We start from the raw sequence: 13,075 nt of genomic DNA on the forward strand, positions 1-13,075 counted from the left end.
GAAAATAAGCAGAGTTTATTTACTGACGCTAGAAACCGAATGTGTAAAAATGGGGTGGAGCGCTTTGGAACAGGCCAGTGACCTCCTGTGAGCTGGGGCAGCCCCTGCCCGCTTCCTCTTAGCTTGCTTCCTGGAAATGTGTCCCCAGGACAGAGCCTTCGGCCCTGAGGCAGCTCAGTGCCTCTTTGAGCCAGTCCGCCTGGTCTCTACCGCCCGCTATGAATGGGTCCCAGCCGACTCACCGGGATAGAAGAACGGGGTTCCCGTCCACAGCCCCTTCACATCCACAACTGGGTAGAGGACCAGCAGGATGAAGAAGGCAAAGCAGCTCAGCGTGGTGACGTAGGAGATGGACCTGGAGGAAGATGAGTGGGGAAGGTCGCCGCACCCCAGGAACACCTGCCTTCAATCATGACAAGTACCCGTAACGCGATACCCTCCACCCTGCTTACCAGAGATTTTTGTTTATTGGAATAAAGCCTTCATTTGCAGACATTTTTGTCAAGGCAGCAGAAATAAGCCCCTGTGAAGAAAAGAGGATGTTAAAGATGTGTACTACAACCTCGAAACAGTCCACTGGAGATTTAAAAAAAAAATTAGTCACTTAACTGCTAGTGAGGACGGAAAATCACACCTCTTATTTTGCTCTTTTAACTGGAAACCTACTGTAAGATGTGTAACTGAACTATTATGCAAAACCGTTTCTGGTGATCTCTGAGTCAGAGAAGGTAAGTGAGGACTCACACTGACTCCTAAGAGATTGTGACTCCACAAGGCTGGGGGAAGAACAGCCTGTCGGCAGCGCACATCCTGTTCCTAACCGGGATGTTCCTGCTTTGAAAAACCATCGCGTGCCTGCCTGCTTGTTTCCACTTTTATTCTCTCTCTGTGTCTCTGTCTCTGTCTCTGTCTCTGTCTCTCTCTCTCTTTCTTTCTTTTTTTTTTAAAACTTTTTATGTGCATTGGTGTTTTGCCTGCATGTATGTGTAAGGGTGTTGGACCCCTGGAACCGAAATTACAGATAGTTGTGAGCCGCTATGTGGGTGATGGGAATTGAACTCAGGTCCTCTGGAAGAACAGCTAGTGTTCTTAACCACCGAACCATCTTTCCAACCCTTTATTTTCTCTTTCATTTTTGAGACAGGGTCTCATGTATCCCAGACTGGCCTCAAACTCACTATGTAGCCAAGGGTGATCTTGGGTCCTCTGCTTCCTCAAGCTGGATTACAGACATATGCCACCATACCCTGTCTTAGGGGGTGCTGGGGATGGGACCCAGGGTGTCATGCATGCTAAGCCTTCCTTCTATTGAGCTACAACCCCACCCCTTGCTGGTCTTCCTTCTGATAAGGCTCCCCATGCAGAGCAGCCCTGTTTCCTCCAGCAGCCTTCACTGGAGCGTTGATGGCAAGTGCTCTCATTTATTTATAGAAAACAGTTTTCTAGGAGAAGAAGCCTGAGAATTTAGATGTGAAGATGTCTTCCTCCTTGTGACTAGGAGCATACCTTAGTGGTAGGGTGTGTACTGGGCATGCACCAGGCCCTGGGTTCCATGCTCAGGAAAAAAATAGGAATGATTTTTTAAAGATGTAATTCTGTGAATGCTGTTATTCAAGTGAAATGCTCTCCATCACGCTGAGCCAGCAGCTGCTCAACATTTAATTTCTTCTTAAGTAAGAACACAATTGGCCCAGCACTCGGGAGGCAGAGGCAGGTGGATCTCTGTGAGTTCGAGGCCAGCCTGGTCTATAAAGCGAGTTCCAGGAAAGGCACCAAAGCCACACAGAGAAACCCTGTATCGAAAAACAAGCAAACAAACAAACAAAAAGGAACATAACTGGAGTGGGAAGATGGGTTACTTACAAGGATGCAGCACCAGGCGGCGAATCTCGTCAGGATGGCTTTCGTCTGATCCTTGTAATACAGCAGTATTTTTCCTGCCTGGAGAAGACAACAGTATGCCCAAGAGAACCACCTAAGATGAATTCTTGATTATTCTTCATCTATCAGCTTAACTATCCAACATACGGAGTTTTCTAGACACTGGGGTTATAAGGAGGAATACAATGACCCCTATACCCTGTGGAGGCTGGGGAGGAGTGTGGGACCAATGAGAGAGGCGGACGTCATGTGGTGATGACGTCAGAGGATGAAGGGGACAGCACACACAGAACCGTAGGTCACAGCAGCTCTCATTCAGATCAGGGCTTTCTCCCAGAGGTGCTGGGGAACCCAGCAAAGTCACCCCTTGTCTTAGTTTTCATTATCAACTTGACCCAACCTAAAACCACCTGGGAAAAGGGAACCTCAACTGACAAACTGCTTAGATCACACCGGCCTGCAGACAGTCTGTGGGGGACTGTCTGCATCACTAATTGACACAGAAGAGCCTGCCCACTGTGGGCGGCACCACCCCTAGGCAGGTGGGCGTGGACGTCTAAGAAAGCAGGCTGAGCATGAGCCTGAAGGCGAGGCAGAGGCGCATTCCTCCATGGATTTTGCTTTAAGTCCCTGCTTGAGTTCCTACCCTGACTTCCCTATGGACTGTGACCTGTACGTGAAACAAACCCTTTCCTCTCTCCATGGCTTTTTGACAGTGTTTTAGCACATTAATAGAAAGGAAACTAAAACTAATGCCCACCAAATGACAGGAGACCAGCTCAGACTGGTTACATTGTCTGGTCTGGTGGCACTACCCAAGATGCATAGGAGCAAAAGGGAACTGGATGCAGGGAAAACTGAAAACCTCAGACAGGACACTGCATGAAATCTCTCTGAAACCACAGTCAAATTTGGAAAGGATCGAAGGATATACTGTTAATAATTTATAATAACAGCAAAAATGTGCAAATGTTGCCCGTGTGCCAGTTCTTGGGGTGTTCCTCATAACACCCCTATGATGTAGGTACTAGTGACATACCTAGATATCACCCAGCCAGTAAGTGCGAGAGCCGGGGTCAACCCCAGGCAGGGCAGCTCTGGGCCTGTAAACTTTCTACACTACACCCACTGCTCTAGCAGGCTGCAGTTTGCCTAGGCCCGTGTAGAGAGTAGGTGAATGTCTGTAAAAACAGAGACTCAAGTGCCACAGAGATAGAGTTTCAACCCATTAATACAAAATGACTTAATCCCCAAACTGTATATACTTTAGATCTGTACCATTTAATAAGATTACCACTAGCTATGTGTGATCATTTAAAAATTTTATTTCTTATTGGTTTTTGGAGACAGGGTTTCTCTGTGTTGTCCTGGTTGTCCTGGAACTCGCTCTGTAGACCAGACTGGCCTCGAACTCACAGAGATCTACCTGCTTCTGCCACCCACGTGCTGGGATTAAAGGCATGTGCCACCACCACTTGATCATTTAAATTTTAAATCAAGTAAAATTAAAACCTGAGGTTCCTAGTCATACTACAGCCACACTCTGTACTCCACAGACCCTTCTGGTGGCTGCCCTGACGGTCAGGGAAACTCTTATCATTACACTACATTCTCTGGGCCTGCTGCACAAGCCTTCTCCTTGCCAGTTTGTTGCCCTCAAAGAATATATTCAAATGCCGGTAAAGAAAATTTTGGGTAGAGAAACCTAGACTGTTCTGAATGATAACACAAGTGCATAAGATACTCCAAGAGGAACCAGATTTGACTTGGCCATAAGACACGCATGCTCAGCCGGCCAACAGGTGAGAGAGCCGAGGGCAGTCTGCACCAACATCCCTGACACCCACTGGACGCTGTAACCTCTGTGACCCACTCCACCGTCCAAACCCGCTGATTCCATCGTCCTCCCCTTGGCCAACCATCCGCCGCAGCATCAGCAGCCCCTACACAAGCACCGCCCACTCCATCCGGAAGAACATCAGCCCCTGTAGGCACCAGTAGCACCCACACCAGGCGGAAGAAGAGGCAGAAGGACAGGCACAGGCACAACCCGCACCGGTAGGAAGAACTGGCTCCAAGGGCACAAGCAAAGCCCGCACAAGCAAAGCCCGCACCAGCCAGAAGAACGGGAGGATCTGCTGCATTTGGGCACCCAAACCCCCACAAACCTCAGCAGAGACAACCCTACTTGACCTGACGACCAGCCAACCACCAGAAAGAACCCTTGGCCATTCAGGCCAAAGACAATAAAGGAACACAAGACCCATCCAACAAGGACATCACAAGAATCAACAGCTGCACCTATAACTATCCCAAACCAGATGGGGAAACAGCAGTGTAAGAATACGAGTAACACCGGGCGGTGGTGGCGCACGCCTGTAATCCCAGCACTTGGGAGGCAGAGACAGGTGGATCTCTGTGAGTTCGAGGCCAGCCTGGTCTACAAAGTGAGTTCCAGGACAGGCACAAAGCTACACAGAGAAACCCTGTCTCAAAAAACCAAAAAAAAAAAAAAAAAAAAAAAAACCCAAAAAACAAGTAACAACATAAAGAACAATATGGCACCACCAGAACCTAGTGATTCTGCAACAGCAAGACCTGTACATCCCAATGCAGATGAACCAAAAGAAACAACCTTAAAAATGACTTCATGAAGATGATAGAGGCCTTTAAAGAGGAAATGAAAAATTACCTTAATTGAGGAAAAGACAAACAAAAAATTGGAAGAAATCAATAAATCCCTTAAAGAAATCAAAGAAAAAACAATCAAATATGTAAAGGAAACAGTTCAAGACTTGAAAACTGAAATAGAGGCAATAAAGAACACAGAAACCAAGGGAATTCTGGAAATGGAAAACCTGGGTAAGTGAACAGGAACTACAGGTGCAAGCATAACCAACAGAATGCAAGAGATGGAAGAGAGAATCTTGGGCATTGTAGATACGATAGAGGAAATAGATTCATCAGTCAAAGAAAATGTTAAATCCAAAAAATTCTTGACACAAAACATCCAGGAAATCTGGGACACCATGAAAAGACCAAAACTAAGAATAATAGGAATAGAAGAAGAATTCCATCTCAAAGGCACAGAAAAGATATTCAACAAAATCATAGAAGAAAACTTTCCCAACCTAAAAAGGACATGCCCAACACCAAATAGACTGGACCAAAAAACAGTCCCCTTGCCACATAATAGTCAAAGCACTGCACATACAGAATAAAGAAAGAATATTAAGAGCTGCGAAGGAAAATGGCCAAGTAACATATAAAGGCAGACCTATCAGAATTACACCAACTTCTCAATGGAGACTCTAAAAGCCAAAAGGTCCTGGACTGTAGCAGGAACCTTAAAAGTTCTTGTTAATAAAATCAAACCTGAGGCCAGTTATTAGGGTGAATGCTGGAAGATCAGAAAAGCAGAACAAGCCACAGCTTCCTCACCTCACCAGTTCCTCAGCTGATCCTGTTTCCTCAGACTGGAAACCTCTGTGTCCTCATCCACATGGATCTCAGCTGAACTGTGCTGCTCAAAGCCTAAAAGCTTAACCAGACAAATGCTTCTAGTTTCTCGTCTTCACGCCTTATATATCTTTCTCTTTCTGCTGTCACGACCTGGGATTAAAGGCGTGAGTCACCATGCTTGGCTGTATCCTTGAACAGATGGATTTCTGCCTCTGGAATGCTAGGATTAAAGGCATGTGCTACCACTGTCTATCCTCAATGTTTAATATTGTGGCTGTTCTGTCTCTGACTCCAGATAAGTTTATTAGGGTACACAATATTTCAGGGAACATAATACTACCACATTGGATGGATGTTTTGCAGACACTAACAGACCACAGATACCAGCCCAGACTATGATACCAAGCAAAACTTTCAATCACCATAGATGGAATAAACAAGATATTCCATGACAAAGCCACATTTAAACAATATCTATCCACAAATCCAGTCCTACAGAAAGTACTAAAAGGAAAACTCCAACCCAAGAAAGTAAGCTACACCCATGAAAACACAGGCAATAGATAATCTCACACCAGCAAAACCCAAAGAAGGGAAACACATACACTCACACTACCACCTCCACCACCAAAACCAAAAAATAACAGGAATTATCAATCACTGGTCATTAATATCAGTTAATATCAATGGACTCAATTCACCTATAAAAAGACACAGGCTAACAGAATGGATAAAAAAACAAGATTCATCCTTCCGCTGCATACAAGAAACACACCTCAACTTCAAAGACAGACATTACCTCAGAATAAAGGGTTGGGAAGAGATTTTCCAATCAAATGGACCTAAACAGCAAGCTGGTGTACCTATCCTAATATCTAACAAAATAGACTTCAAACTAAAATTAATCAAAAGAGATGAAGAAGAACATTTTATATTCATCACAGGAAAAATCCATCAAGATGAAGTCTCAATTCTGAACATTTACGCCCCAAATACAATGGCATCCACATTTGTAAAAGAAACATTATTAAAGCTTAAATCATGCATCAAACCCCACACATTAATGGTGGGAGATTTCAACACCCCACTCTCACCAATGTACAGGTCTTCCAGACAGAAACTTAACCGAGAAATAAGGGAACTAACAGGTGTTATGACTCAAATGGACTTAACAGACATCTAAGGAACATTCTACTCAAACCTTCTCAGCACCTCATGGAACCTTCTCTAAAACTGACCATATATACTCAGTTACAAAGCAAATCTCAACAGATACAAAAAAATTGGAATAACCCCATGTATCTTATTGGATCACCATGGCTTAAAGTTAGATTTAACAACAACACAAACTACAGAAAACCTACAAACTCATGGAAACTGAACAACTTCAACTGAATTACTACTGGGTCAAGGAAGAAATTAAAAACTTCCTAGAGATCAATGAAAATGAATACACCACATACCCAAACTTATGGGACACTATGAAAGCAGTGCTAAGAGGAAAATTCATAGCACTAAATGCCCACATAAAGAATTTGGAGAAATCTCACACCAGTGACTTAACAGCACACCTGAAAGTTCTAGAACAAAAAGAAGCAAATTTACCCAGGAGAAGTAGATAGCAGGGTATAATCAAAATGAGGGCTGAAATCAATAAAATAGAAACAAAGAGAACAATACAAAGAATCAATGACATAAAAAGTTAGTTCTTTGAGAAAATCAACAAGATAGACAAGCCCTTATCTAAACTAACCAAAAGGCAGAGAGAGAACATCCAAATTAACAAAATCAGAAATGAAAAGTGGGATATAACAATAGACACTGAGGAAATCCAGAGAATCATCAGGTCATACTTCAAAAACCTGTACTCCACAAAACTGGAAAATCTAAAAGAAATGGACAATTTTCTTGATAGGTTCCACATACCAAAATTAAATCAAGACCAGATAAACCATTTAAATAGATTTACTACCCCTAAGGAAATAGAATCAGTCATTAAAAGTCTCCCAACCAAAAAAAGTCCAGGGCCAGGTGGTTTCAGCGCAGAATTCTGCCAGAATTTCAAAGAACTAATACCAATACTCCTCAAATTGTTCCACACAACAGAAACAGAAGGAACATTGCCAAACTCTTTTTTATGAGGCCACAGTTACCTTGATACCCAAACTACACAAAGATGCATCAAATAAGGAGAAATACAGACCAATCTCTCTCATGAACATTGATACAAAATACTCGACTTGATAAAATACTGGCAAACCTAATCCAAGAACATATTAAAAAAAAAAAAATCATCCACCATGACCAAGTAGTCTTCATCCCAGAGATCCAGGGATGGTTCAACATATGAAAACATGTCAATGTAATCCACCACATAAACAAACTAATAGAAAAAAACCACATAATCATCTTATTAGATGTTGAAAAAGCATTTTGACAAAATAACACCCCTTCATGATAAAAGTCTTGGAGAGATCAGGGATACAAGGAACATACCTAAACATAATAAAGGCAATATAAAGCAAGCCGACAGCCAACATCAAATTAAATGGAGAGAAACTCAAAGCAATTCCACTAAAATCAGGAACAAGACAAGGCTGTCCACTCTCTCCACATCTATTCAATATAGTACTCGAAGTTCTAGCTACAGCAGTAAGACAACAAAAGGAGATCAAGGGGATATAAGTTGGAAAGGAAGAAGTCAAACATTCGCTATTTGCAGATGATATGACAGAATATGTAAGTGACCCCAAAAATTCGACCAGGGAACTCCTACAGCTGATAAACACCTTCAATAATGTGGTGGGATGCAAGACTGACTCAAAAAAAAAATCAGTAGCCCTCCTATACACAAATGATAAATGGGCTGAGAAAGAAATCAGAGAAATATCACCCTTTATCACAGCCACAAATAATATAAAATACCTTTGGGTAATCTAACCAAACAAGTGAAGGACCTATATGACAAGAACTTGAAGACTTTGAAGAAAGAAACTGAAGAAGATATCAGAAGACGGAAAGATCTCCCATGCTCATGGATAGGTAAGATGAACATAATAAAAAACGGCGATCTTACTAAAAGCAATCTTCAGATTCAACGCAATCCCCATCAAAATCCCAACACAATTCTTCACAGACCTTGAAAGAACAATACCCAACTTCATATGGAAAAAAAAAAACCCAGGATAGCTAAAAGAATCTTGTACAATACAGCCACCTCTGGACTTAAAGTTACTGGCGGTCTACACCTTTAATCCCAGCACTCGGGAGGCAGAGTTAGGTTAGAGGCTAGCTAGAGCTACACAGAGAAGCCTAAATAAATAAATAAACAAGCAATAAACAAACAAACAAATAAATAAATGTGGTCATCAGTGGAACTCATTATCCACAAACTCCTGGGCTAAAACACACCCACAACTAGTAAGAATTTAGTCCCCAGAATGTAAGGGTTCAGCCAGTCCTTTGAATGGCTGAGTCACCCCACCCTAGTTTACACAATCTTGATCCTAAACAGAACTGACCAGACCTGGAGGGCAGCAGAGGACCTCCTTCAACTATTACAGTGAGGTGCTTTGAGTTACGTTGGCAGTCGTCACAAACTCAGAAAAGATAGCCTGAGAGGAGCAGATACCTGGACTCCTAAAAATGCCATCACAATGGAGTTGATAGTCCCTAAGATTCCTTCCGGGTCGTAGGCCACCTCGGTGCGATAGAGGACCTTAACGAAACAGAACAAGTCACTCGCTGAACACAAGGAGGAACACAACTCTCAGACAGAATGCAAACTTGAATACATTTCAATGGTTGATGCTTTTTACCTCCTCCCTCCCTCCCTCCCTGTTTGCTTTGTTTTTTGCTTTTACAGCAGAAATTCATGGGCAGTTTATAGGCATCATGGGCAAAGTAAGCCATGATCCTGCTCAGCCACATTATCAAGCCTGGGCAAGAGTGTTGGACCACGGTTAACCAAATACAAATGCCTAGCGGGACAGGAATTCCATGTTCATTCCGTTTTGGCCAACCCCATTGTAGCTTCAACAGCTCCTAACCTTCTTTCCAGGCAAATTAACATTTAAGAAAACATCTGGGAAGTGGCCCAGTGGAAGAGTGTATGCTTAGCATTTAGAAGGCCCATGTTTTAATCTCTAACAGTACAAAAAAAAAAAAAAAAAAGAGTCAGTTAAAATAAAACATTTGTATTTTTAATATAAAAATGAGACTCTGGAACTCTGGAAAAGTATAGGATATCCTCAACCATTGCAAGGCCTGAAAGATTCATCCCCAGCTACTAGGAATATTAATTGTTAAAAGGTCCCAGTCAAGACCCTTGTCCAGGGTCCTTGACTAAACAGAGTTGCAGGGTGAGGTTACAGTTCACTAGGCCCTGAGTTCGATCCCAGCAACATAAAACAAGTTAAAAAAAGAAAGCGTGGGGATTTGTCTGTCTTTCCAAACCGTTCCTGGGCTGCGGACAGTCCACATCCAATAAGGAACATGGGGACCCGCCCTTCACCCGGTGTGGAAGAGAGCTCTCAACTGCCACCTCAGCTGCCCTTCTCCCAGGGACTAACCCAGTGGGGACGCCTCAAGCACATCCTGCATTCTAGTCCCTGTCTCCAGAGTCTGGGGCTGGAGACCTAAAGAGCTAAATAAAATGCTTCATATGGTTCAGTCTCTCCCCACAATCAAAAATACCCTCCCCTACCACCAACAAAGTGAACACGTGAGGCACAAAAGCAGCCAGTTTTCTAATAACAACGATCCCCACCACACTGCCCTTAAATGGTGTCAGACTGGCTAGGTCTGCCTCCTTCCCTCATTTCCAGTTCCAAGAACAGCAAAGGCTCACTCACAGCAGAGGACGGGTGCTGGTACAGATGACTGTCTCCCAGAAGCAGGCGGTCGATGTAGCCAGCGGCTCCTCCAGTACAATGAGGGTACTTCCCCAAGTCCCCAATACCGCCAGGGCCAAGGTAGCCGCTAAGGAAGTGAAAGACACACTTAACTGACAGGACCGCAGAAGGGACAGTGCTGAGCAGTGGCTGTCCCCACAGGGCCGATTCAAAGAGCCTCACACACCAACGGGCCCATAGCAGCCCCTGACCCCTCAGCTCTAGTCCCTGTCCTCTGACCAGACAGCAGCCGCCGCCATCACTGGAAGGCAGGTCCCTTTCTACTCAGGGTGATGCTGAGAGACTCAACCCTCCTCTCCATGTAAAGGAAGCCTCAAAGGAGGGGAAAGTGTGAAAGAAAGAATTCCTGAGACTAGAGAAATTTCGATGCTCTAGAATCTTACCTCTGGCACGGCAGAAAGGGGCATGCAGAAAGAGCTACCACAGCTGAGGGACAGATCAGTCAGAAAAGTGCTTCCCTGTAAGCCTGAGGACCGGAGACGGCTTCCAGATCCCACATAAGGGGGTGGGGGGAGAAGAGAGACAGAGACAGCGAACCAGCCAAGCCATGCACTGGGGCTGGAGGGATGGCTCAGTGGTTAAGAACCACAAGCTGCTCTCCCAGAGGACCTGGGTTTGATTCCCAGAACCCACATGGAGGTTCCAATTCTAGGGATCCCATGCCTCCTTCTGGCCTCCTCAGGCGCTGCATGCACATGGTATGCAGAGATACATGGAGGCAAAATACTCATATACATAAAATAATTTTCTTTTTAAAAAAATAAAAGCCATGCATAGTGGCACACACTTGTAATATCAGCCCTGGAGAGGTGGAGAAGGTAGATCCTTGGGACTCACTGGCCAGCCTACTTGGCAAACTCTATGTCTCAAAAAAAAAAAAAAAAAAAAAAAAAAAAAAAAGTAACAACGACTGAGGAATAATACCCGTCCTCCAGCCTTCAGATGCATACACATGCACCACCCCCCACCCCATGCACACTCCCACACACAAACAGGAGCACACACACACATACACAGGGATTGCCTGGCAAGGGGTCACTTACGTAGGGCACCCAGGGACAGGTAAAAAGAATGTCAGAGCCAGCCAAATGCTTTCCAGCATCAAAATGACAAGCCACTGGGGCCAACTGGAAGTGATGTCTCGAAGAGAAAGGCAGCTTCTCTCCTGAGAAGCAAGAACAGGGCATGTGAAGCAACAGTGAACCTAGGAAATGCCTAGTGATTGGTTTTGGGCCTTTATAGCAGAATAAAAAAAAAAAATCATCTGAGGCCGGGTGGTGGTGGCACATTCCTTTAATCCCAGCACTTGGGAGGCAGAGGCAGGCGGATCTCTGTGAGTTCGAGGCCAGCCTGGACTACAGAGTGAGTTCCAGGACAGGATCCAAAAGCTACACAGAGAAACCCTGTCTAGCAAAACAAAAACAAAATAACAACAAAAAATCATCTGGCTTTGAGATCGTAAGGACCCCATCCAAGCCCAGAACAAACACAAAGAGCTGGTGTGTGGCCTCTAACCCTAGTGTAGGGTCCTCAGCTCGCTGGCCTAGCCTACTCGGTGAGGTCCAGGCCAGTGAGAGACCCAGTCTCAAGAGAACATGTGGGCCCCCAAGGGTCTTCTCTGGCCTGCACACACAAGCTGATCCAATAATGTGAGGCACAGTGGCTCCTGAGAGATGGAGGCAGATGGACCAGGAGTTGAAGGTCAACCCTTCAGGAACACAGTGAGTTTGAGGCCAGTCTAGACTACACAGGCCCTATCTAAAACCCAACCCAATCCAACCCAACATGATCTAACATGTTTGATGATGTCTGATGTTCTTGCACTCTAAAATATCACAGTGAAACATTAGTTAGAAATACATGGGCTGGAGGGTTAGCTCAGTGTAGAACACTTGCCCAGCACATGTGAGGCCCTTGGTTTAATCCCTAGTACTACATCAAGAAAAAAAAAATAGGGCTGGAGAGATAGCTTAGAGGTTAAGAGCACTGACTGCTCTTCCAGAGGTCCTGAGTTCAATTCCCAGAAACCACATGGTGGCTCACAACCATCTGTAATGAGATCTGGTGCCCTCTTCTGTATACATAATAATAATAAATCTTCAGAAAAAAAATAGCATGGCTGGAGAGATGGCTTAGAGGTTAAGAGCACTGACTGCTCTTCCAGAGGTCCCGAGTTCAATTCCCAGAAACCACATGGTGGCTCAAAACCATCTGTAATGAGATCTGGTGCCCTCTTCTGGCTTGCAGGCAGAAAACTGTATACATAATAAATAAATAAATCTTAAAAAAAAAATAGAGAGAGCATGGTGTTGGTGGTGCACACCTTTAATCCCAGCACTCAGGAGGCAGAGGCAGGAGGATCTCTGTGAGTCCAAGGCCCAGCTTGGTCTACAGAGTGAGCTCCTGTCTCACTACTGCAAAAACCAACCAAACAAAAGGAAACAATTAATGGAAACAGAAAAAGTATTTTCTTAGCAGAAGTACAGTGGTTCACTATGTACTATAAAAATTCAGAAAACTAAATGAGCCAGATTGGGTTGCATGGTGTGTAATTCCCAAAGAATCAATTTTTTAAAAAGATAAAGAAAAGAAAATCCAGGAAACCATACCATGAATTTTCCCCTCATGTAAAGAATAGGATTTCTGGGGATGAGAAGGCTGCTGGGTCAGTAGGGGACCATGGTTCCATCCCAGGAACCCATGCAAAGAAGGATCCCTAGGGTTCACTGGCCAAGCAGCCAAGCCTACCCAAGGAGTTCCAGGCCAATGAAAGACCTTGACTCAGGAAGAAGGTGAACAGTACCTGATAAATGGCCTGC

The 13,075-nt window shown here is 44.3% G+C and overlaps 1 protein-coding gene across 1 annotated transcript in view; it reads right to left on the reverse strand.

Moving 5' to 3' along the window:
• Hgsnat (heparan-alpha-glucosaminide N-acetyltransferase) overlaps window positions 1-13,075 on the reverse strand; it is a 35,666-nt gene that overhangs the window by 2,482 nt on the left and 20,109 nt on the right. The window contains exons 12-17 of the mRNA XM_036166537.1: window positions 11,300-11,421; window positions 10,197-10,323; window positions 8,975-9,061; window positions 1,864-1,941; window positions 453-523; window positions 243-355 (exon numbers count right to left, since the gene is read on the reverse strand). Coding sequence (XP_036022430.1) covers window positions 243-355; window positions 453-523; window positions 1,864-1,941; window positions 8,975-9,061; window positions 10,197-10,323; window positions 11,300-11,421 — 598 coding nt within the window. The remainder of the gene's footprint in view (window positions 1-242; window positions 356-452; window positions 524-1,863; window positions 1,942-8,974; window positions 9,062-10,196; window positions 10,324-11,299; window positions 11,422-13,075) is intronic.

The sequence above is a fragment of the Onychomys torridus genome, chromosome 17 (assembly GCF_903995425.1).
Source record: "Onychomys torridus chromosome 17, mOncTor1.1, whole genome shotgun sequence".
Classification (NCBI taxonomy): Eukaryota; Metazoa; Chordata; class Mammalia; order Rodentia; family Cricetidae; genus Onychomys; species Onychomys torridus.